General features: G+C 40.0%; 1 protein-coding gene across 2 annotated transcripts in view; it reads left to right on the top strand.

The window, feature by feature from the left end:
• LIN52 (lin-52 DREAM MuvB core complex component) overlaps positions 1 to 25,335 on the top strand; it is a 115,583-nt gene that overhangs the window by 13,156 nt on the left and 77,092 nt on the right. For both annotated transcript variants that reach the window (XM_023183780.2, XM_023183773.2), the window contains exons 3-5: positions 214 to 251; positions 2,353 to 2,419; positions 5,997 to 6,080. In XM_023183780.2, the coding sequence (XP_023039548.1) occupies positions 214 to 251; positions 2,353 to 2,419; positions 5,997 to 6,080 (189 nt within the window). The remainder of the gene's footprint in view (positions 1 to 213; positions 252 to 2,352; positions 2,420 to 5,996; positions 6,081 to 25,335) is intronic.

Raw genomic sequence — 25,335 nt, 5'->3', positions numbered from 1 at the left:
TGCCCCCTGGGTCTGACTTAGCTTTCCATTTTTTGTCTTCCCATAGCCCTGGCATCTTTCTTTGAGGACTGAAACAGTATTATAGTTATTGGTTTATTCTTTCTCTTGTTCTAAACTATAAGAAAACAGACAAAGCTGTTTTCTTATTATTTAGATCTTCTATGCCTGAGCAATCATACTTATTGAATAAATATTGTTTTGTTTTTCTTTTAGTACCAGGTGTTGCTGAATTTGCAGCTTCCTTCAAAAGTGTAAGTAATATCCCTTACCTACTGAGGTCGATCCAAAGTTTCGCTCCTGGGTAAAAGCTCAGATCTCTCTTTTTTATTTTATTTTATTTATGACAAAGTCTCACTTTTCGCCCAGGCTGGAGTGCAGTGGTGCAATCTTGGCTCACTGCAACTTCCACTTACCAGGTTCAAGCAATTCTCCTGCCTCAGTCTCCTAAGTAGCTGGGATTACAGGTGCCCACCACCATGCCTGGCTAATTTTTGTATTTTTAGTAGAGATGGGGTTCACCATGTTGGCCAGGCTGGTCTCAAACTCCTGACTTCAAGTGATCCACCCACCTCAGCCTCCCAAAGTGCTGGGATTACAGGTGTGAGCCACCGCGCCTGGCCTTTTAAAATTTTTTGTGGAGATGAGATTTCACTGTGTTTCCCAGGCTGGTCTTGAACTCCTGGGTTCAAGCAATCCTTCTGCTTCAGCCTCCCATAGCATTAGGATTACAGGTGTGAGCTATTGTACCTGTTATTATTTTTTTTTAATGTGAAAAATAGGAAAAATAACACCTACTTTATAGAGCTGATTTGGAGGTAAATGGCTTGATGCGTGTGAAGTGTTTTGCTTGTCACATAATAGGTACTGAGTACATTTTAATTAAAAAAAAGAGAAGGATGCAAAGCTGAAATAATGTTTCTCAACTCTACCTTTTGTGCGTGACAGAATCATCAACATGCAGCTATGGAGCTCTTGAAAAATGCACTGTAACAAATGAGCACCAAGAAAAAAATAATAATTAAAAAAAAGAAAAACACATATGAGGAGTCCCTTGCTCTACTTTTTCCACTGGACCCTTCCCTACCCCTCATATTCTAAATCATTATGTCTGGAGTGTGGCCAAGGCATTTATATTTTTAAAAGTTACATAGGTGATTCTCGTGTGCAACTAGCGTTAAACTGCTGACCCAGAGCTATTCTAAGAATGGACTTTCTTTCATGTTTTTTTTTTTTAAGACAGAGTCTCACTCTGTTGCCCAGGCTGGAATGCAGTAGCGCGATCTCGACTCACTGCAAGCTCCGCCTCCCAGGTTCATGCCATTCTCTTGCCTCAGCCTCCGGAGTAGCTGGGACTACAGGCACCCGCCACCACACCAGGCTGATTTTTTTTTTTTTGTATTTTCAGTAGAGACGGGGTTTCACGGTGCTAGCCAGGATGGTCTCGATCTCCTGACCTCTTGATCCGCCCGCCTCAGCCTCCCAAAGTGCTGGGATTACAGACGTAGCCACTGCTCCCGTCCCTTCTTTCGTAGTTTTAAGTTCACTTTCATAAATGAAAAATTGTACAATTCTGAAGTTTTCTAAAACCTACAATAAAATTGTGAAATTCCAAGTCATGACCATTCTAGATTTCTCTCACTTAGAATGAGGATTTTCTCATTCTTGATTCTTCTTTGAATCTTCCCCTATGCCAGAGAATGTTACTTACTGATTAGTGTTTCAGACAGTTGAATTGGAGTCTTTTACCAGAACTGAATTTCAAGTAATTTCTTTCATTGCTATACTAACTTGTTATGCATAAACCAGTCATAATGGTCATAACTATTCTTCCACAATAATTTCTCTGAGACTGACTTTAAAGATGAGCCATGTTTTTTACAGTGACTATTTGTAGGCCATAGCTAAACCTGGAGAAATCCAGGTTTTTTAACTTATAATCTGCCAGTATTTTCAAACAACCTGAAGGCTATGTGACAAGCTGCATTTTTTCTTTTTCTTTTTTGAGACAGAGTAATACTCTCACCCAGGCTGGAGTACAGTGGCATGATCTTGGTTCACTGCAACCTCTGCCTCCCACATTCAAGAGGTTCAAGCAATTCTCGTGCCTCAGCCTCCCAAGTAGCTGAGTTTACAGGTGTGTGCCACCACACCTGGCTAATTTTTTTTGTATTTTTAGTAGAGATGGGGTTTCTGCCTGTTGTCCAGGTGGGTCTCAAACTCCTGACTCCTGACCTCAAGTAATCCGCCCACCTTGGCAGCCACCGCATCCGGCCCAGGCTACATTTCTTACAAGAATAATAGGGTCTCTTCACACTTTTTACGTGTCTGAATGGATATATTATTTTTTGACAGCCTATTACTAGTTCTCCGCCCAAATGGATGGCTGAGATAGAACGTGATGACATCGACATGTTGAAAGGTAAGTGATGCTGGTTACACTTTTAACTGGATATTTATGTTTTTCCATAAACCACCTCTCCATTTTTTTTTCCATTTCCTTACAAGTATTTTTGGCTTCAGACTTCTCATTTAAACTTCCTTATTTGTAGTTTTTCATGTCTGTAATGCCCTTCTCTACCTTTTCCATGTGTAGAAATCCTGCCAATTCAAGATTCAGTCTTTTTTTTTTTTTGAGACAGAGTCTCTCTCTGCCGCCCAGGCTGGAGTGCAGTGGCCCGATCTCAGCTCACTGCAAGCTCCGCCTCCCGGGTTTATGCCATTCTCCTGCCTCAGCCTCCTGAGTAGCTGGGACTACAGGCACCCGGCACCTTGCCCGGCTACTTTTTTTTGTATTTTTTAGTAGAGACGGGGTTTCACCATGTTAGCCAGGATGGTCTCGATTTCCTGACCTCGGGATCCGCCCGTCTCGGCCTCCCAAAGTGCTGGGATTACAGGCTTGAGCCACCGCTCCCGGCCCAAGACTCAGCCTTAGTGAATTCTGCTGCTGCTGCTAAATTCTTCTAATGTGAACTTACAGTTAACGAATAGCTCTAACATAAATTTTTTGATTTAATTCCCATAAAGGTCCTGTGAGTTGGGTATGATTATATTCAAAGTTCATAAGTTAACCAAGATAGAATGAGTTAAAATTTGGCTGGGCGTGGCTCACGCCTGTAATCCCAACACTTTGGGAGGCCGAGGCGGGCGGATCACCTGAGGTCAGAAGTTTGAGACCAGACTGACCAACATAATGAAACCATGTCTCTACTAAAAATACAAAAATCAACCAGACATGGTGGCAAGCTCCTGTAATCCCAGCTACTCTGGAGGCTGAGGCAGGAGAATCACTTGAACCTAGAAGATAGAGGTTGTGGTGAGCAATTATTCCACTGCACTCCAGCCTGGCTGACAGAGCAAGACTCTATCTCAAAAAAAAAAAAAAGTTAAAAAATTTTAACTCTGATTTTTTTTTTTTTTTTCAGACGGAGACTCGTTCTTGTTGCCCAGGCTGGAGTGCAGTGGTGCGATCTTGGCTCACTGCAGCCTCCGCCTCCCGGGTTCAAGCGATTCTCCTGCTTCAGCCTCCTGAGTAGCTGGAACTACAGGCACCCCCTACCACACCCGACTAATTTTTGTATTTTTGGTAGAGATGGGGTTTCACCATATTGGCCAGGCTGGTCTCGAACTCCTGACCTCCAGTGATCCACCCACCTCGGCCTCCCAGAGTGCTGGGATTACAGGTGTGAGCCACCGCGCCCAGCGTAAACTGTGCTCTTTTAAGTCTAGTCTCTTTCCAGTATAACACAAGTGCCTTATTTAGAATTTACTGCCGTATATTATCAGTACTATTAAATGACAACCTCTTAGTGGGTTAACACCTATTTTTTATTTTTTTATCCCATCACTTTCTTCTATAAAGAATATTATAGGTAGTGAATATTGTTGTTTGATAAATGATTTGAAACTCAATCACAAAGTGGAAATTTAAATTAAAAAACATTAATTTTCCATGATTTTTTCCCTACTTTATTTATTTTATCATCCTTCTGGTGATAAGATTCATGATGATTGTGAAGTAATAGACTGAAATTAAGGTAAAAACCTGGGATTCTTGAGGTTTTTAAACAGCTGAACATATCAAGAAAGTCTACTTATGCTAGGTGTAGATAATGACTGTGGCATGATAAATGAGATGAAAAAAACACCTTTATTTGATTTTAGAAGTAATTCATTGTTCTTCATGAAATGCTTAAATGCAGATTCCCTCCTCCCGCCATGGAAAAATTAAGTCTCAAGGGCATCTCAGGTTCATTCTTCTAATGTTTCAAACAGACATTTTTATAATATCTCATCAGCATGTGTTTCTTAAGGCAACTCTAAATTTTTAGTGAGGGATCATAGCATTATATTCTATGCAAACTGACCTGTGTCTTAAACCTAAAAGGAATTGGGTGCTGTTTAAATAAAAATTCAGGAAAGAAAATGTTTAAAGATTGTCTTTGTGTGTGTGTGTGTGTGTGCAGGAGACTGGAGGTTTTTTTTATTACTCAGTCTCCCCGACAATTTGGGGATCAGAGTTTTTAAGGATAATTTGGTGGGCTGGGGGGACAGTGAGTTGCTAGTGCTGATTGATTGGGCCGGAGATGAAATCACAGGGAGTCAGAACTGTCCTCTTGTGCTGAGTCAGTTCCTGGGTGGGGGCCACAAGATCAGATGAACCAGTTTATTGATCTGGGTGGTACCAACTGATCCATCAAATGCAAGGCCTGCAAAATATCTCAAGCACAAAAACACCCAATAGTGAAACCACCACTGCAGAAGTGTAACTGTGATGGTGAAAGAGATCTGACCTAAGCAACTCCCATTTGCTCCTAACCTCCAACAGTATGCTGTCTTTTTACTTAGTAAACTTAAAGATTTTTATAGGAATTTGGTTTGAAGGGAAAGTTTAGATTTTTATTTAGTCTTTGTTTTCTAAACTTAGGGAAATGGGGAATAGTAAGTTTTGTTGCCACTTTATTACAAGTCAAAATAATGTGGACTTATAATTAACAGTGGAGACAATATCCATTTTGTCAGATCAGATATGTCTTCAAGTCTTTCTTAATGCTATATCAAAAGACAAGGTTTTACATTTTAATGACGTATTCCAAACGAATGTTATAAATAATGTTTCCTGAAGATGAAACACTTAACTTGTTATTTTATTATTTTTTCTTGTTTTACTTGAGAAAGGGTCTCCCTTTGTCACCCAGACTGTAGTGCGGTGGTGCCATCATGGCTCACTGCAGCCTTGACCTCCTGGTGATCCTTCCACCCCAGCCTCCTGAGTAGCTGGGACTACAGGCATACACCACCATACCCAGCTAATTTTATTTTATTTTGAGATGGAATCTCACTTTGTTGCCTAGGCTGGAGTGCAGTGGTACAATCTCAGCTGTCTGCAGCCTTTGCCTCCTGGGTTAAAGTGATTCTCCTGTTTCAGCCTTCTGAGTAGCTGGGACTACAGATGCCTGCCACTACACCCAGTTAATCCTTATATTTTTAGTAGAGACAGGGTTTCACCAGCTTGGCCAGGCTGGTCTCGAACCCCTGACCTCAGGTGATCTGCCCACCTTGGCCTTCCAAAGTGGTAGGATTACAGGTGTGAGCCACCGTGCCTGGCTGAATTTTTGTATTATTTTTATACAGGTGAGGTATCATGTTTCCCAGGCTGGTCTTGAACTCCTGGGCTCAAGTGATCCTCTTGCCTTAGCCTCCCAAGTAGCTAGGACTGCAGGCATGTGCTACTGTGCCTGGCTAATTGTGTTTTTATGCAAGTTCATTATTAAGTGGGTAAGCTTATCTGAGGAATTTTGCCATAGTGGGAAAATTCCCTGATTTGTGTGTGTGTGTGTGTGTGTGTGTAAGATTGGGGAAGGAGTTACGATCCATTTTCTACTTATTCAGTGGTAATTAAGCTTGAAAACTTGTATAACAAGAGTTCCCAACCCAAATAAGTTGCTACTAGAGAAGAGTGGAAAGAAATGATGTTGAAATAAATGATTCTGTTTCAGAACTGGGGAGTCTCACCACGGCTAATTTGATGGAGAAGGTACGAGGCCTACAGAACCTAGCCTATCAGCTGGGGCTGGATGAGTGTGAGTACTCCAATCGCATTTGTTCAGGGTTACATGCTGTGTATTATCACCATGAGCTCCAGTTATAATTCAGAAAGCATATTAGGGAAAAGAGAAGCGTTCTGAAGGTAAGAAGTCAATCTAATTCATTGACTTTTTATGGTGGAGTGTGGTGGAATAATTACTGGATTTACTAGGTAACAAGTATTTTTCTTTGTACAGTAAAACTATATTGAAATCCCTTCAGGTTATTATCTCATTTTTAAATAGACAAGAGTCTTACTATGTTGCACAGGCTGGTCTTCAACTCCTGGGCTCAAGTGATCCTCCTACCTTAGTCTCTGAAGTAGCTGGGACTACAAGCATGTACCATTGTGCCTGGGTAATTTAAAAATTTTTTTGTAGAGACAGAGTCTCACTATATTGCCCAGGCTGGTCTTGAACTCTTGGGTTTAAGTGATCCTCTTGCCTCAGCCTTCCAAAGTGCTGGGATTATAGGCATGAACCACCATGCCCAAACAGCATTTTACTTTACAAATAAATTTAAGGCTGGCCATAGTGGCTCATGCCTGTAATCCCAGCTACTTAGGAGGCTGAGGATGGAGAATCACTTGAAACTGGGAGGCAGAGGTTGCAGTGAGCCAAGATCATGCCACTGCACTCCAGCCTGGGCGACAGAGTGAGACTGTCTCAAAAACAAGAAAATTAATTTAAAATTTCTGATTTTCAACTGATAGTCGTCACTTCCTCAGACCTCTTTATCCTTCCTTTATTTCTATTACTGTCATCAGCATTTGGCTTTCTTTTACCAAGAAAACATTTTTGAATTGGTTATGGAATCAAGAAATAGATAATAACAAACTGCTTCAAGATATGGTTGTTAGCTGGTCTGCTAAGTTCACACATTAATACCTAACTCTTCTCTATATACTGGTAATTTATTTCTTATGATTAAAGTTTATACCTTGGCAAAATTACTAGTTACCATGTATGTCATGGACCTCCTTGATCTATAATGAAAAGGCAAATCTGTGATTAGTAAGTTCGTGAATGTGAGACTTTCATAGTTGATTTTGTTCCCTTGATTTTGTTTCTAGCTTTGGATAATAAATGCTGTAATGATCGTTATGATCAAAGCTTTATCTCTTTGTGTCAGTGTTTTTCAATGAAGTAAATGTTATGCTTATTATATCAAGAAGATGCTATATTACCAAATAGATTTGTCAGTAGTATTATCTATAGTTATAGCTGAAATTATGGTCCTTCTAATTAGTTTCTCTTTTTCTGCTTTCCTACTGAGAAAGGTGATGAAGTATTTTTTCCTGCTTTTTATTATTTATACCAAAGTAGAGTGAACGGAATAATGACCCATGGCCCAGCTTCAATAATCAACATATAGCCAATCTTGTTTTACTTAATACAATTTCCTATAGCTACTTTAAAGCAAATTCCAGGCATCATATTACTCCATTGCTGAGTAACTTTGTATGTGTTTCCAGAAGACAAGGACTCACTTTCTTTTTCTGTCTTGTTTTGTTTTGTTTTGAGGCAGTCTTACTCTGTGGCCCAGGCTGGAGTTCAGTGGCACGATCTCGGCTCATGGCAACCTCCATCTCCTGGGTTCAAGTGATTTTCCTCCCTTAGCCTCCTGAGGAGCTGGGACTACAGGGATGCACCACCATGTCTGGCCAATTTTTGTATTTTTAGTAGAGATGAGGTTTCACCATGGTGGCCAGGCTGGTCTCAAACTCCTTACCTCAAATAATATGCCCACCTTGGCCTCCCAAAGTGCTGGGATTACAGGCGTGAGCCACCACACCTGGCCTATTGTTTTTTTTTTTTCCTTTCTCTTCAGGAACACTGGCACAAAATGTAAGATTTTTTTTTTTTTTTTTGAGATGGAGTTTTGCTCTTGTTGCCCAGGCTGGAGTGCAATGGCACGATCTTGGTTCACCACAACCTCCGCCTCCCAGGTTCAAGCAATTCTCCTGCCTCAGCCTCCTGAGTAGCTAGGATTACAGGCATGTGCCACCACTCCCAGCTAATTTTGTATTTTTAGTAGAGATGGGGTTTCTCCATTTTGGCCAGGCTGGTCTTGAACTCCTGACCTCAGGTCATTGGCCCAACTCTGCCTCCCAAAGTGCTGGGATTATAGGCGTGAGCCACCGCGCCTGGCTGTTTTGTTTTTTGTTTTTTTGTTTTGTTTGTTTGTTTTTTAAGAGACTGGGTTTTTCTATGTTGCCTAGGCTGGACTTGAGTTCCTGGGCTCCAGCAATCATCCCACCTCAGCCTTCTGAGTAGCTGAGACTACAGGCACATACCACTGTGCCTGGCTTTTTTTTTTTTTTTTTTTTTTGAGACGTAGTCTCGCTCTGTCGCCAGATTGGAGGTTGGAGTGCAGTGGCGCGATCTTGGCTCACTGCAACCTCCGCCTCCTGGGTTCAGGCGATTCTCCTGCCTCAGCCTCCCAAGTAGCTGAGATTACAGGTGCACACCACCATGCCTGGCTAATTTTTTTTAGTAGAGACGGGGTTTCACCATGTTGGCCAGGATGGTCTCAATCTCTTGACCTGGTGATCCACCTGCCATGGCCTCCCAAAGTGCCAGGATTACAGGAGTGAGCCACTGCACCTGGCTGGCTACTGTTACTTTTTAAAAATATAACAGTAGTTTCATTATTATGCCTAAAATTTTTTTTACAAACTTGTTAAATATCATCAAATAGCCAATCAGGGTTTAGATTTCTCCAGTTGACTCATAAATGTCTTTATACAGTTCATTTGTTGGCGTCTGGGTCTAAATAAGGTTCATATACTGTATTTCATATGTCTCTGAAATCTTTTTTAGCCTGTCATACCTACACCTGCATTTTATTTCCCCTTGTCATTTGTTAAACCTAGTCATTTCTTCTACAGATTTTGCAAAATCTGGGTTTTGTTGATTACATTCCTGTGGTGGAGCTTAACATGTTCACCTATCCCTTTTTTATCTGCTGATTGTTAGATCTATAAGCTTGCACAGATACAGGCTTGATTTTTTTTTTTTTAATTTTGTCAAGAATATTTCACAGTTGGTGTTGGATACATTATGTGTGCTGGTCTTTCTTTTTGTGATATTAAGATTAATAGTTGATGGTTTCTAGATCTAACTATCAGGAAATAAAAAGGGATAGGTGAACGTGTTAAGCTCTACCACAGGAATGTAATCAACAAAACACAGAATTTGAAAAATCTACAGAACAAATGACTAGGTTTAACAAATGATGGGGAAATAACATGCAGGTGGAACTATGACAATCAGATGTATTCATTGTAATATTCTTTATCAGTCTTATACCTAGAGTAGCAGGCTTTGATCACAGTCTAGATTTACTATTTTATTATAGGTTGCAAGTTAGTAATATTCTGTCATTTCTCTTATTGACTAGAATTTTTCTAAAAAGACTTTATCTTATTGACTATTTGGTTACTTTGAAAGCTGCTCCTACTGGTGTGATGGGATAAATGATTCTTTTTCTTTCTTTATTAGTTTTCAGAATAATGAGTTTGTTCCCTAAGCATCAGTAAAGTTTATTTTAATGGCTTTCAACGGAATCAAAAACTTGGTGTAGCATTTGTTACTTTTTAAAATCCACACAGTTAAAGCCATTATTACTGCTAACTGTTTATATTTCTAAAAACTTAAGGCTTTGGGGGTGGGGGTTTGAAGCCATTTAATTCAGCCACCTTCAGCACTAAACCAAAACTGTACAAGAGAAATGCTTGTTTCTGCCAAATGAGTCCCATGAGCACAGCTGAGATTTTTCAGAAATATCTTCTAGTTCAAAATTTGGTGGTGTTTCAATTTCTGTAGCAGTGCTTTGCAACTGATTGCCATTTTCCTTGACCATCGTGAATTTAGCTGACACAAAATAGTTTTAAAATTTAGAATTAGAAACAATTACATTGATGTGTATTGAACTTCTTACATACAGTCTCTCTTTGTTTTATTGTGTGTAGTGTATTTGCATAAAAACAAGATTTTTTTTGTCCTTACAGATTATTCATCTACTCTAGGGGTTGGCTTTTACTTGACACCCTAATCTGGTGTTTCGATGTCTAAATCCTCTTTCCTACATTAATTGAGAGGATGACATGGATGAAAAATAAGCAGTAGGAACTGATGAATCCCCAAGGACCAGTGATCCTGTTTTTATGCAAATATCTGCACTGATAAAGATGATGGAAAGAAAAAAAATGCAAAAAATATTTGTCCTCAAAACATGATTGTTTGTCACTTCCCAAGAGCATTGTTAAATGTTAGTATAGAAATTATATGAACCTTCTAGGGCTGATAGTAACTAGATTGTGTCTTTTGGAAGATGAATGCTACCCGTTGAATTGGTACATGATTATGCCTCAGATAACCCTTTTGGTGTGCAAATTTTGGAATGCAGTAACTTTTCTTATAGGCATTTATAGTCTCTCAGATGATTGGCTGAGATTTGGGCAGTTAATTTATATGAAATTCCTCTTGGCTTGATTTGGGCAGTTAATTTATATGAAATTCCCTTGAAATATACAGAAATATTTTAAAAAGTAAAACTCTGCCTTAGCATATAAAGAATTCCATTTCTATTATTTCCATCTGAGCTCAGAGTCCTCCCTCTTTTGCTGGAACTATGTTATAGTCACCTTCTAGCTGGTCCCTCTGCCTCTCAACTACCCCATTCCAGTCTATCTTGTTACTGCTGCCACATTGTTTTTATGTTTGTTTTTTGAGACAAGGTCTCACTCTCATCCAGGCTGGAGTGCCGTGGCATTATCCTGGCTCACTGTAGCCTCGAACTCCTGGGCTCAAGGGATCCTCCCACCTCAGCCTCCCAAGTAGCTGGGACTGCAGGTGCAGTGCCACCATATCTGGCTAATGTTTTTGATATTTTGTAGAGATGAGGTCTCACTATGTTGCCCAGACTGGTCTTGAACTCCTGGACTCAACCAGTCCTCCCTCCTTGGCCTCCCAAAGTGCTGAAATTACAGACATGAACCACCATGCCTACCCTGGCCTGATTTGTTCATTTTGTATTTATGTATGTATGTATGTATGTATGTATGTATGTATGTATGTATTTATTTTGAGGCAGTGGCTTGCTTTGTCTCCCAGGCTGGAATGCAGTAGTGCAGTCTTGGCTCACTGCAGCCTCCACCTCCCAGGCTCAAGTGATTCTTATGCTTGAGCCGTCCAGGTAGCTGAGATTACAGGTGTGTACCACCATGCCCAGCTTTTTAAAAATATTTTTAGTAGAGATGGGATTTTGCTATGTTGGCCAGGCTGGTCTTGAACTCCTGTCCTCAAGTGATTTGCCCGCCTGACCTCCCAAAGTGCTGGGATTACAGGTGTGAGCCACCACGCCCGGCCCCGGCCTGATTTTTTGAAGTACATTTTCTTCTCTTTGTCTTTTGCTTATAAATCGTTACCCACAGGATAAAATTTAGGCCCCTTGTGTGGCATTCAAAATCCTTTGCACTCTGGCTCTCACCAGATTACTCTAGCCTTCTTACATCTCCCCTACCAAAACACGTTCACTGTCTCTGTCTGAAGCTTCTGGAAATTGCTCTTTTTCTGGGTAGTTGCTGTTTTAGTGATGAGATGTAATATTTGAAGGTCTTATAATGTCTGAAATGTCTTCTCTTATGACAGTGGATGGTAAACAGCACAGAATAAATACAGTGTGAAACTTGTTGATGATGGCTTGGTTTATCTTCTACTTGAACCCTACTCCATCACTATTATTACATGCGTATGATCCTGATTTAGACCTGTTAAATTTCAACACTACATTGCTTCCTTTGTTCCTAAGATTCATTATCATGAATCCTATTGAATACTAGTTCTCAGCAGTTTTAACCTCACTCTTTCTGGAATAATTCCCCATCTTCTTAGTTCTACTCATGCTATTCCTTTTTCTCAGTAAGCTGTCCTTCTTCTGTCAGCCTTCCCTTTTCATCCTTGATTTAGAAAGTGAACATTCTCTGTGGCCTCTCAAATTGCCCCTAGAGCAGTTTGTTTGTTTGATTTGTAAGGTGCTTTTACCATTCTTCTTGGAGATTTTTGGTACATGTCTCAGTCCTTGGATTGATTATAACTTTTTAAGATAAGAATCATATTTTTACTTTTTCAGCCCATAGATTTTTTCCCCATCTCTGAAGACCACAAACCAGTTAGTAGTCATGCACATGACCTACTTACTAGCTATCTTTGAAATATGTTTAAATAAAATGTGAAAACTGGGAAAGCAGAGGATCGTATCATTTGAAACCAGGGACCCTGATGCATTTGGTTTTTTTCTCTTTTTTTTTTTTATAATGGCTTTATTGAGATGTAATTCACATAGTCTATAATTCACCCATTTATAATGTGCAATTCAGCGATTTTTGTATATTCAGAATTTTGCAGTCACCACCACAACCAATTTTACAACATTTTCATCACCTGAAAAACCTTGTACCCATTAGCAGTCACTCCCTATTACTTCCCAAACTCCCCAGACCTAGGCTGTTACTTACTGGTTTTCATGTCTCTCTGGATTTGCCTCATCTGGACATTTCATGTAAATGAAATCATATAATATGTGGTTTCTTATGACTGGATTCTTTCTGTTAAGATGTTTTCAGTGTTCAATTATGTTATAGCATGTATCAGTGCTTTATTTCTTTTCATGACTGAATAATATTCCATTGTATAGATACTCCACATCATATTTGTCTACCTGGTGATGGGCATTTGAGTTGTTTTCAGTACTTGGCTACTATAAATAATGCTGCTGTGAACATTCAGGTTCAACCAAAACACACAATTTTTTTGGTAAACGTGTTTTCATTTTCTTAGGTTTATAGCTAGAGGTGGCATTTCTGGGTCATGTGGTAACTCTATATCTGATCTATTGAGGAATTGTGAGACTGTTTTCCAAACTAGCTGAACCACTTTGCATTCCCACAAGCAGCATATAAGTGGTCCAGTTTTCTCACATCCTTGCCAACACTTGTTATTTGTATTTTTTTTCTTTTAATTTTTTTCATGTCCCTCATAGAGGGTGTGAAGTAGTGTCTCATTGTGGTTTGGATTTGCATTTATCTAGTAATAATGGTGTTGAGCATGTTTTCATATGCTTATATATCTTCTTTGGAGAACTATCAATTCAGATCCTTTGCTTATTTGTAAATTGTATTGTTTGTGTTTTTATTATTGAATTGTAAGACTTCATTATATATTCTAGAAACAAGTCACTTATCAGATAGATGATTTGCAAAAGTCTTCTCTCATTTTATAAGTTGTCTTTTTACTTTCTTAATGGTGTCCTTTGAATCACAAAGCTTTAAATTTTGATGAAATCCAGTGTATCTATTTTGTTGTTGCTTGTGTTTTAGTGTCCTACCTGAGAAACCTTTGCCTAATGCAGGATCTCAAAAATTTATGCCTGTGTTTTCCTTTAAAAGTTTTATAGTTTTATCTTTTAGATTTAGGTCTTCGATTCATTTTAAGTTAATTTTTATATTTGTGTGAGATAGGGATCTAAATTCATTCTTTCGTATGTGGAGATCCAGTTTTCTTAGCATAATTTATAAGCATCATTGAAAAGACTATCCTTTTTCTGTTGAATTGTCTTGACATCCTTGTCAAAAATCAGTTGGCAGCCAGGCATGGTGGCTCACACCTGTAATCCCAGCACTTTGGGAGGCCAAGGTGGGAGAATTGCTTGAGCCCAGAAGTTTGAGACAAGCCTGGGCAACAAAGTGAGACTCCATCTCTACAAAAAAATTAAAAATTAGCCATATGTGATGCTGTGCACCCATATTCTCACCTACTCAGGAGGCAGAGCCTGGGAGGTCGGGGCTTCAGTGAACCATGATCACACCTCTGCACTCCAGCCTGGGTTACAGAGAGAGACCCTGCCTCAAAATAAAAACAATTAGTTGGCGGTAAATGTGAAGGTTTATTTCTAGACTCTCAATTCTATTCCACTGATTAAATCTCTCCTTATGCCAGTAATTCACTTTCTTGCTTATGGTAGTTTTGTAGTAAGATTCGAAGTTGGGGTGTGTGAACTTTCCAGCATCAACAATGTTTTGCAGTTTTCAAAGCATAAATATTATACTTCATTTGTTAAATTTTTTCCCAAGTACTTTATTCTTTTTGATGCTATTATAAATGGCATTGTTTTCTTAATTTCATTTTCAGTTTGCTCATTGCTACTATTGAGAAATAGATTTAATTTTTGTATATTGATCTTGTACCCTGCAACTTCGTTGAACTTATTTCTTTAGTTCTAATAATGTTTTAGTAGATTATTTGTAATTTTCTATATAGAGAATTGTCATTTGCAAATAAAGACAATTTTGCTTCTTCATTTCCATTCTGATTGCCTTTAAATTAATTCTTTTGCTTAATTGCCCTGGCTAGAAATTCCAGTACAGTGTTGAATAAACGTGGCAGGAGTGGACATCCTTGACTTTTCCTGATCTTTAGGAGAAAGGATTAGGTATAATGTTAGCTGTGGGTTTTTTGTAGGTGTGCTTTAATGTAAATATTACCTTCTAAAAAAGCTTTGAGGAATTTAGCTTACTTTGATATAAGTAGTTGTTTCTACTGATTAATCATATAATTATTAATCTCATAATTCTGTATGTTCATGTAGCAGTTTAATGGGACTGTTATTTGGTTAAAGTTAATCACTTGTTTTTTAAAAGCAACATTTCATTGTAAAAAGATTGAGAGGGATGCCAAGGAGGGATGACTTCTTGAAGTCAAGAGTTTGTAACCAGCCTGGGCAACAAAACCAAGACTCCATTTTTAAAAGAAAAAGATTGAGGCCGGCGTGGTGGCTCACGCTTGTAATCCTAGCACTTTGGGAGGCTGAGGCGGGCAGATCACCCGAGGTCAGGAGTTTGAGACCAGCCTGGCCAACATGGTGAAACCTTGTCTCTGCAAAAATACAAAAATTAGCTGGGCATGGTGGCGCACACCTGTAGTCCCAGTTACTCGGGAGGCTGAGGCAGAAGAATCGCTTGAATTGAACCTGGGAGGCGGAGGTTACAGTGAGCTGAGATCATGCCACTGCACTCCAGCCTGGGTGACAGAGTGAGACTCCATCTCAAAAAAAAAAAAAAAAAAAAGAGGCCAGGCATGGTGCCTCATGCCTGTAATCCCAGCACTTTGGGATGCCAAGGAGGGCGGATCCACGAGGTCAGGAGATCGAGACCATCCTGGCTAACACAGTGAAACCCCGTCTCTACTAAAAAATATCAAATATTAGCTGGGCGTGGTGGCAGACGCCTGTATGTAGTCCCAGCTACTCAGGAGGCTGAGGCAGGAGAATGGTATGAACCTGGGAGGTGGAGCTTGTAATGAGCCGAGATTGCACCACTGTACTCCAGCCTGGGTGACAGAGCGAGACACCATCTCAAAAAAAAAAAAAAAGATTAAGATGTCCCCATTCAAAACTTAATACTTTATCCCATTAATCTACATTGATGAAGTTGTCTATACAACTTTACTGTTTGGTACTTTATTTGATGGTAGTAACTAAGAAAAACTTCTGCTATCAGGAAGCAGAAGTTTCCACAGCACTAACCTGTGGTATACTAGACTTCTCTACTCTCTGGGCATGTGATTTTCAAATAAGTGATCATTTACATTTAGAAGTTGTTTCCCATCTAGATAAAATTCTAAACAGCTCTTTTGATTTGTAATTTTAATATATAAAGGAGGGAAGGGAGAGTATAACTGTGATTCTTATACCTTTTTGTTTTTTTGGAGACAGGGTCTCTGTTGCCCATGCTAGAGTGCAGTGGTGCAGTCATAACTCACTGCAGCTTTGACCTCCCAGGTTCAAGCAGTCCTCCCAGCCCAGCCTCTCGAGTAGCTGGAACCACAGGAGAGTGCCACTATGCCTGACTGATTTTTTTTTTAATTTTTATTTTGTAGAGATGGGGTCTCCCTGTGTTGTCCAGGCTGGTTTCATTCTCCTGGGCTCAAGCAGTCATCCTGCCTCAGCCTGCCAAAACGCTGGGATTATAGGTGTGAACCATCATGCCCTGCCCCTGGGTATTTTTTTTGTTTTTTTTATTTATTTATTTATATATTTTTGTGGGCTAACATCAGAATTATTTGTCTGGCTTCCCTTATTAGGCCTATTAAGATCTACCTCTCATATAATTAAATTAATAGCCCTTGACTGAGGAGAAAAATCATCTAGCCTTTAACCTCTAGATGGCAGCATGGGTCTTTCTGTACCACTAACAGAATCTCTTGAACTGGATTTTTGATCTATATAAAAACTTATTGTGATTTCTTTTTCTTTTTTTTTTTTGAGACAGAGTTTCTCTCTTGTTGCCCAGGCTGGAGTGCAATGGCTTGATCTCGGCTCACTGCAACCTTCGCCTCCCGGGTTCAAGCTATTCTTCTGCCTCAGCCTCCTGAGTAGCTGGGATTACAGGCATGCACCATCATGGCAGGCTAATTTTGTATTTGTGGTAGAGATGGGGTTTTTCCATGTTGGTCAGGCTGGTCTTGAACTCCTGACCTCAGGTGATCTGCCCACCTTGGCCTCCCAAAGTGCTGGGATTACAGGCATGAGCCACGGCGCCTGGCCTCTTCTTGTGATTTTTACCAGACTACTTGCCTAACTTTGTTGATACTTTGTTGATTTTGATTTTTAGCTTTTTGTTTTTCTTTTTATCTCTTCATCTTTTTTTTACGTTTCCTTTTTTTTTTTTTCAATTTTTTTTTTGAGACAGGTTTCACTCTCACCCAGGCTGGAGTGTAGCGGTGCAATCTCAGCTCCCTGCAACCTCTGCCTCTGGTTCAAGTGATTCTCCCACTTAGTACAAAAAAATTCTAAAAATGTGATTGATTAAATACCTTTTATATCTGCATATAAGACCCTAAAAATGGGTTAAGTTATCTTATCTCAATAATTTCCCCTACCAGTGGCTTATCTTGTATCCTTGGACTCCGTTGGTTTTCATGTGATATCAGGCAATGAATGCTCTATTACATTAAACAGGAATGTTAGCTAAAGTTGATGAAACTACCTTGGAATAATTAGTCCTTCAAGAAAAATTTAATTGTTTTAAAATAAAGCTTTCAAATATTTAACCATTTTGAATAGCAGAAGAATGAAATGTCCTGTTTAGCAACTGTTTAGGTGACTACTTCATGCAAGGCTATGTAGGGGATAGGAAGATAATTACTGCCCTCGTGTAGATTAAAATCTAGTATGAAAGGAAGATAAGACAGCTAAGGTAAATGAGTCTTAAAAAAATATAGAGGAGAAAAGCTCTGTGACAGTACAAAGAACTATATGGATAGGGAAAAAGAGGGCAATTGCATCAGATTGCTACAGGAGTGGCAGATAAGTTTCATTTTATTTAGTAAGACCTGAGTAGAACCATTGAATTGAGAAGGATTTTGACAGGGAGCCTAGATTCAGAGGAGAAGGCAATTAGTGATGTCTATTATAGACAAGGGAAATGAGTGTGGTAATATGTGCAATTTCTGGAACATTGAAAATAAACCTGGCCAGGTGCGGTGGCTCACGCCTGTAATCCTAGCACTTTGGAAGGCCGAGTTGGGTGATCACCTGAGGCCAGGAGTTCGAGACCAGCCTGGCCAACATGGTGAAACCCTGCCTCTACTAAAAATACAAAAATTAGCCGGGCGTGGTGGCAGGCGCCTGTAATCTCAGCTACCCAGGAGGCTGAGGTGGGAGAATGACTTGAGTCCAGGAGGCAGAGGTTACAGTGAGCTGAGATGCTGCCACTGCACTCCAGCCTGGGCGACAGAGAGAGACTCTGTCTCAAAAAAAAAAAAAAAAGGAAAGAAGGAAAGAAAACCTTAAAGAACACAGAGATGGGTAGAAATGGAAAGGAGCATATTTCCATGCCAAATGGTAGAAGTATTTCCATTTCCAAATGGTAGAGCGAATGTTAAAGAGTTTGAAAGCAACAGCTATGTTCAAGGAATGGTGTGAGTGGTTGAATCTAGACCCCAGGTTATATTAGGTCTCATAATGATTAAGACTAGGAAGGAGATAGAGGGGCCAGTCTGACCTCGAACTCCAGGGGTCAAGGAGTTATACTCAGTGGTAGTAGGGAGCATGTGAAATGTTCTTTAAAAAGTATCTTGGCCGGGTGCGGTGGCTCACGCCTGTAATCCCAGCACTTTGGGAGGCTGAGGCGGGCGGATCACGAGGCCAGGAGATCAAGACCATCCTGGCTAACATGGTGAAACCCCATCTCTACTAAAAAAATGCAAAAAAAAAAAAATTAGCCGGGTGTGGTGGCGGGCTCCTGTAGTCCCAGCTACTCTGGAGGCTGAGGCAGGAGAATAGCGTAAATCCGGGAGGCGGAGCTTGCAGTGAGCTGAGATCCGGCCACTGCACTCCAGCCTGGGCGACAGAGCGAGACTCTGCCTCAAAAAAAAAAAAAAAAAGAAAGAAAAAAGAAAATGGGCCAGGCACCATGGCTCATGCCTTAATCCCAGCACTTTGGGAGGCCAAGGCGGGCAGATCACCTGAGATCGGGAGATGAAGACCACACTGGCCAACATGGTGAAACCCTGTCTCTACTAAAAATACAAAACTTAACCAGGTGGTGGCACATGCCTGTGGTCCCAGCTACTGGGGAGGCTGAAGCATGAGAATCGCTTGAACCCAGGAGATGGAGGTTATAGTGAGCCAAGATCAAGCCACTGTGCTCCAGCCTGGGCAACAGAGTGAGACTCAAAAAATAAAAAAAGTGCATAGTAAAACAAAGTTCAACATTTGGGAAATAGCAGGTCAATTATAGTGTTACCCATACAGGAGAATACAATGTAGTCATTAAAAAACATTAAAGGGACTGGCCACGGTGGCTTATGCCTGTAATCCCAGCACTTTGGGAGGCCAAGGTAGGCAGATCACTTGAGGTCAGGAGTTCGAGACCAGCCTGGCCAAGCTGGTGAAACCCCGTCTCTACTAAAAATACAAAAATCAGTCACTCGTAGTGGTGGACACCTGTAATCCCAGCTACTCTGGAGACTGAAGCAGGAGAATCACTTGAACCCGGGAGGTGGAGCCTGCAGTGAGCTGCCAAGATTGTGCCATTGCACTCCAGCCTGGGTGACAGAGTAGGACTATGTCTCTAAAAAAAAAAAAAAAAGCACTAAAGGGCATTTCATGCCAGAAAGGTATTCATTATATATAAGGATAGCAAGTGACAAAATGCAGAATATAAAATTTTACAGCAGTTTTTTTTTTTTTTCTTTTGAGAGCGTGGACGTAGACAAATGGCTAGAAGGAAATAACATCAGTATGTTTTAATGGCTATCTTGAGTGGTTTTTAAAATTTTCTAAACTTTCCAAATTAACAATAAACACATTCTAGGCTGTTGAATAGGAAAAATACTACTTAAAAAAATAGGGAAAAGTTGTATGCTATTTTAGAAACAAAATTGTACTTAAATTTCTGAATTTTCTAGGCAGTTAAATTTTTGAGCTCTTCTGTGGACTGTTTCTAAATAAAAATGAGTAGATCCATTAACAACAATTGATCGGTTTATACAAGTGATAAATAGCAAGGTGATCATTTCCCATACATACCTCATTTCCCATACTTAGGATGCCCTTGCATAAATCGAAATTAGGAGCAAAAGAAATGGTAGGCTGTTGGGTTATGGGCAAGAGATGATTTAGTTGGCCAAAGGCATATTTTCTTAAGCATATGTTGGCCAAGATGTTACTTTATGTTTTCAGGCTGTCTTTGCTATAGTTGGAGAACTGTGAACTCTTAGTATTAACTACTCAGTAGGAGCAAAGAACCATTTGGAATGTCTGTCAGTCTTAAATAGAACTGCAGCTGTTTGGCTGAGAGGTGATATGGACCTGGATTTTTTTTTTTTTTTTTTGAGGCGGGGAGGCTTTGAAAGTAGTTTTGGTATAATAAAGAGGTGATGAGAACTATGTGATTACAAAAGTGTTCATAGGAGTTCAGTTTCTTTCCAGCCTTTGGGTTTGAGAATGACTGTTTCTGCCCATGGGAAAATCAGTTGGCATTTTTCTGATTTTTTTTGTTTGTTTTTTAAGTTATTGATGTTCTAGAAATTTCAACAAAATAAGGAGTGTTTTTGTATTTCAAATGTAGTGCCCGTTTCTTTCTTTCTTTCTGGTTCTTTTCACTGGTGTGTGTTGATAATATGATCTGGAAGGGTAGTGATAGTGCATGGGAATTTGTAAATGATCACAAAGTACTTTGTCACAGGAAATCTAGAGAAATAATGACTTTGGCATATGTATAAGAGAAATATCTCTAACTGTTAAGTCTAAACTAAAAACTTGGTACTTTGCTTTTACTTTTTGGTTTGGTATAACCAAAAAAAAAATTGAAAAATAAAATAGGAGCAATGATTTGTTTTCTCAGGTGTAGCTGTATTTGACTGACTCTATTGTAAGAGGACACGTTTAAGACTGAATGGTTGGATAATGGTAGTTGAATCTGATAGGTTGAAGTTTTGGATATGGAATGAAAAGAAGAGAGAGCTAGGCAAGCTGAGAATTCCTGTAGTTCCAACTACTGGGAAAGCTGAGGTGGGAGGATCACCTGAGCCCTGGAGTTTGAGACTGCAGTGAGCTATGATCATGCCACTGCATTCCAGTCTGGATGACAGAGTGAGACCCTGTCTCAAAAAATAAATAAATAAAAAGAGGAAAGCGCTAAAATGAGAATTCTGATTCAGAATATAAAAATATTCTACTGTCCCATTATTTTTTGTTCTTTAATAAGCTTTAACATTGACGTATAATGTATATAAAGAAAAGCACACAAATTATAATGTGCAGCTCAATGAATTTTCATAAAATTAACACTCCCCTGTAACCACTGGTCAAAACAGACTGAGATACAGAACGTTGCGCCTGGTGCTGTGGCTCATGCCTGTGATCCCAACACTTTGGGAGGCTGAGGCTGGCAGATAACTTGAGCTCAGGAGTTCCAGACCAGCCTGGGCAACATGACAAAATCCGGTCTCTACAAAAAATACAAAAATTAGCCGGGCCTGCTGGTGCACACCTGTAGTCCTAGCTACTTAGGAGGCTGAGGTAGGAGGATCCCCTGAACCTGGGAAGTCAAGGCTGGAGTGAACCAAGATCGTACCATTGTACTCCAGCCTGAGTGACAGGAGTGAGACCCTATCTCAAAAAAAAAAAAAAAAAAAACACCTTTCTAGTATATAAATACAAAATTTCCTTTGTACCCCTTCTAGTCCCTACTTGCCCTTTCCTCTCAAAGACAAGCATTACTGTGACTTATACTATCATAGAGTAATTTTGTTTATCTTTGAACTTTATGTAAATGGAATAACAAATCACATACTCTTTTGTGTCTGCCTTCTTTTGATTAGCGTTTAAATTATGACATCAGCCATATCATTTGGGTTTTCTCCCATTGCTATGTAGTATTTCATTGTAAGAAGTTACCACAATTTATTTCCTCATTCTACTAATGATGGACATTTGGACTGTTTCCAGCTTTTGGTTATTACAAATAAATACTGTTAGTATTTTTGATATATGTCTTTTTTTGGTACATGCATTTTCTTTTTTTTGAGACACAGTCTTGCTCTGTTGCCCAGGCTGGAGTGCAGTGGTGCCATCTCGGCTCACTGCAAGCTTTGCCTCCTGGGCTTACGCCATTCTCCTGCCTCAGCCTCCCGAGTAGCTGGGACTACAGGCACCCGCTACCACGCCCAGCTAATTTTTTTTTTGTATTTTTAGTAGAGATGGGGTTTCACTGTGTTAGTCAGGATGGTCTTGATCTCCTGACCTTGTGATGCACCCACCTCGGCCTCCCAAAGTGCTGGGATTACAGGCATGAGCCACCGTGCCCGGCCAGTACATACATTTTCATTGGATATACAAGTAGGAAGTGGAATTGCTAGATCATAGGGGTATATGTATATTTAGCTTTAGTAGGTACTTCCAAATATTAATAGTTTTCCGAAGCGGTTGTATCAATTTACAAGCCTAACAGCAATTTCAGTTGCTCCAAGTCCCTACCAACAGGAATATTCTCAGTCTTAACTTCTAGCCATTCTAGTAAATGGTATCTTAATGTGGTTTTAATTTGCGTTTGCTTAATGACTAATGAGGTTGAGCACCTTTTCATATGTTTATTGGCCATTTGGATAACATCTTTTGTGAAGTCCTTATTCGTGTCTCTTGCCCACCGTGCATCTTTAAAAACTGGATTATCAATCTTTTTTTTTTTTTTAGATGGAGTTTCACTCTTGTGGCCTAGGCTGGAGTGCAATGGCACGATCTCAGCTCACTGCAACCTCTGCCTCCTGGGTTCAAGCGATCCTCCTGCCTCAGCCTCCCGAGTAGCTGGGATTACAGGTGCACGCTGCCACGTGTGCTTAATTTTTGTATTTTTAGTAGAGACAGGGTTTCACCATGTTGGCCAGGCTGGTTTCGAACTCATGACCTCAGGTGATCCACCTGCCTCGGCCTCCCAAAGTGCTGGGATTACAGGCATGAGCCCCTGAGCCTGGCCTGGATTATCAGTCTTTTAAAAAAAATGATTTATAAGTTTTGTTTATATACGCTGGATATCCACCCTTTGTCAGTTCCATAAATTGCAACTATTACACTTTGTAGCTTCCCTTTTAATTTTCTTAATGGTATGTTTTAATGAACCAGAGAGTTTTTTCCACCAACTTTTTATTTGTTGAAATTTGAAATCTTTAAAAAAGTTCTGGCCAGGTGCGGTGGCTCACACTTGTAATCCCAGCACTTTGGGAGGCCAAGGCCGGTGGATCACCTAAGGTCAAGAGTTCGAGACTAGCCTGCCAAATATGGTGAAGCCCCATCTCTACTAAAAATACAAAAATTAGGCCAGGCATGGTGGCTCATGCCCGTAATCCCAGCACTTGGGAGGCCGAGGTGGGCAGATCACCTGAGATTAGGAGTTCGAGACCAGCCTGGCCAGCATTGTGAAACCCCGTCTCTACTAAAAATATAAAAATTAGCCGGGTGTGGTGGTGGTTGCCTGTAATCCCAGCTGCTCAGGAGGCTGAGGCAGGAGAATCGCTTGAACTTGGGAGGCGGAGGTTTCAGTGAGCCGAGATCGTGCCATTGCACTCTAGCCTGGGCAACAGAGTGAGACTCCCTCTCAAAAAAAAAAAAACCCCAAAAATTAGCTGAGCATGGTGGCATGCGCCTGTAGTCCCAGCTACTCGGGAGGCTGAGACAGGAGAATCACTTGAACCCAGGAGGTGGAGGCTGCAGTGAGCCACTGCACTCCAACCTGTGCAACAGAGCGAGACTCCATCTCAAGGGAAAAAAAAAAGTTTCAAGCAAAGCGTAGTGGTATGCACCTGTAGTTTCAGCTACTCTGGATGCTGAGGTGGGAGAATCACTTGAGCCCAGAAGTTTGAGTCCAGCTTAGGTAACATAGGGAGACCCTGTTTCAAAAAAAAAAAAAAAAAAAAAACCTAAAAACCTTCCAAAAAAAAAAAAAAAAACCCCTATGTAGTAGGCACAACTGTTTCTAAAAATAAATTATACAGGGTAGATTTTCCCCTTGGAGTCAAATTGTAAATTCTTTCAACACAGCATTGACCTAAATCATTATAACCCAATGAAATCAGTGGCTCCCATATAATTCCCAGAGGTTTCCCTGAACCCACCCAAACAACTTTTCTCTTCAGCAATTGTCCATTGCTTAGATCTGCTGTTTCCATTCTATATTATTGATTTACTCTATATTTTTTATACCACTAGCCATAATGATTTTCATGCATGTACAGATTTCATCTGTTGATTTGATAAGTAAGTGATGCAAGTTTTAATGACTAATGTGAGACTAAAATTTTCCTTATTCGTTCCTTTCCAATTCTAAGATATTTTAATGCATCAACTGAATAGTGAAGTCATTATTGCAAATGCTTTTATCACATAGTGCCCAAGTTAGTCTGCAAATAGTTAAAGATGCTTTGGTTTTTCCAGGAAAGTAGTTTTCCAAAAATACTTTTCCAAAAATTTTCAAATAATGATGGTAATACATTTAAAAATGTATCACTCAACAAGGTTGTCAGAAAACTTACACATCAAATCAAGAAACCAGTGAGTTAAGGAAAGAGGAAAACATACCTTCACTTTCTTTTTTTTTTTTGAGACAGAGTCTCACTCTGTCACCCTGGCTGGAGTGCAGTGGCGCGATCTCAACTCACTGCAACCTCTGCCTCCCGGGTTCAAGCGATTCTTCTGCCTCAGCCTCCTGAGTAGCTGGGATTACAGGCACACACACCATGTGTGGCTAATTTTTGCATTTTTAGTAGAGATGGGGTTTCACCATATTGAACAGGCTGGTCTCAAACACACCTTCACTTTCTCCACTGGAATTTTTGTTTATCATGTAGCCAATAATAATGTACTATGTAGGAGAATATCCTTGTTCTTAGGAGATAATGCTGAAGTATTTAGGGATGAAGTATCCTGGTGTCTGCAGCTAGCTCTCAGATAGCTCAGGAATAAAACAACAAAATTTAAAAATATAAATAAATAAAGCAGAGTTGGTGAACAGGTGAAGAATGTATGATTATTCATTGCAGTATTCTGTTTTTCTATTTTATTTAAAATATGTTAGAATATTTTAGGTTCTAGAAAACGTCACTCTACACTTGTGAGAGAGTGAGTGAAAAGAGCATCTTAGCATTATACAAATAGTTTTGATCTGTCCAGGTGCAGTGGCTCACACCTGTATTCCCAGCACTTTGGGAGGCCAAGATAGGCAGCTCACTTGAGGTCAGGAGTTCGAGATCAGCCTGACCAACATGGTGAAACTCTGTCTCTACTAAAAATATAAAAATTAGCCGGGTATGGTGGCAGGCACCTGGAATCCCAACTACTTGGGAGGCTGAGGCAGAAGAATTGCTTGAACCTGGGACACAGAGGTTGCAGTGAGCCAAGATCATGTGTTACTGCACTCCAGCCTGGGTGACAGAGTGAGACTCTGTCTCTAAAAAACAAACAAACAAACAAACAAAAAACAGTTTTGACCTAGTGGGCCCCCAAAAGAAGTATGGAGAACCCAGGATCTGCAGGTATTCCCTGACCACACTTTGAGATTTGTTGCCTTAGAATATTATTTTGATGATTTGATACAGCCTTATTTATAAAACTCTTAGCTCACTGTCTGGATCTTAATAAGTGCTTAAAAACTATCAACTGTTGTTATTCTTTTTTTTTTTTTTTTTTTTTTTT

The sequence above is a fragment of the Piliocolobus tephrosceles genome, chromosome 6 (genome assembly GCF_002776525.5).
Source record: "Piliocolobus tephrosceles isolate RC106 chromosome 6, ASM277652v3, whole genome shotgun sequence".
Classification (NCBI taxonomy): domain Eukaryota; kingdom Metazoa; phylum Chordata; class Mammalia; order Primates; family Cercopithecidae; genus Piliocolobus; species Piliocolobus tephrosceles.
This window is presented reverse-complemented; position numbering and strand designations above follow the sequence as displayed.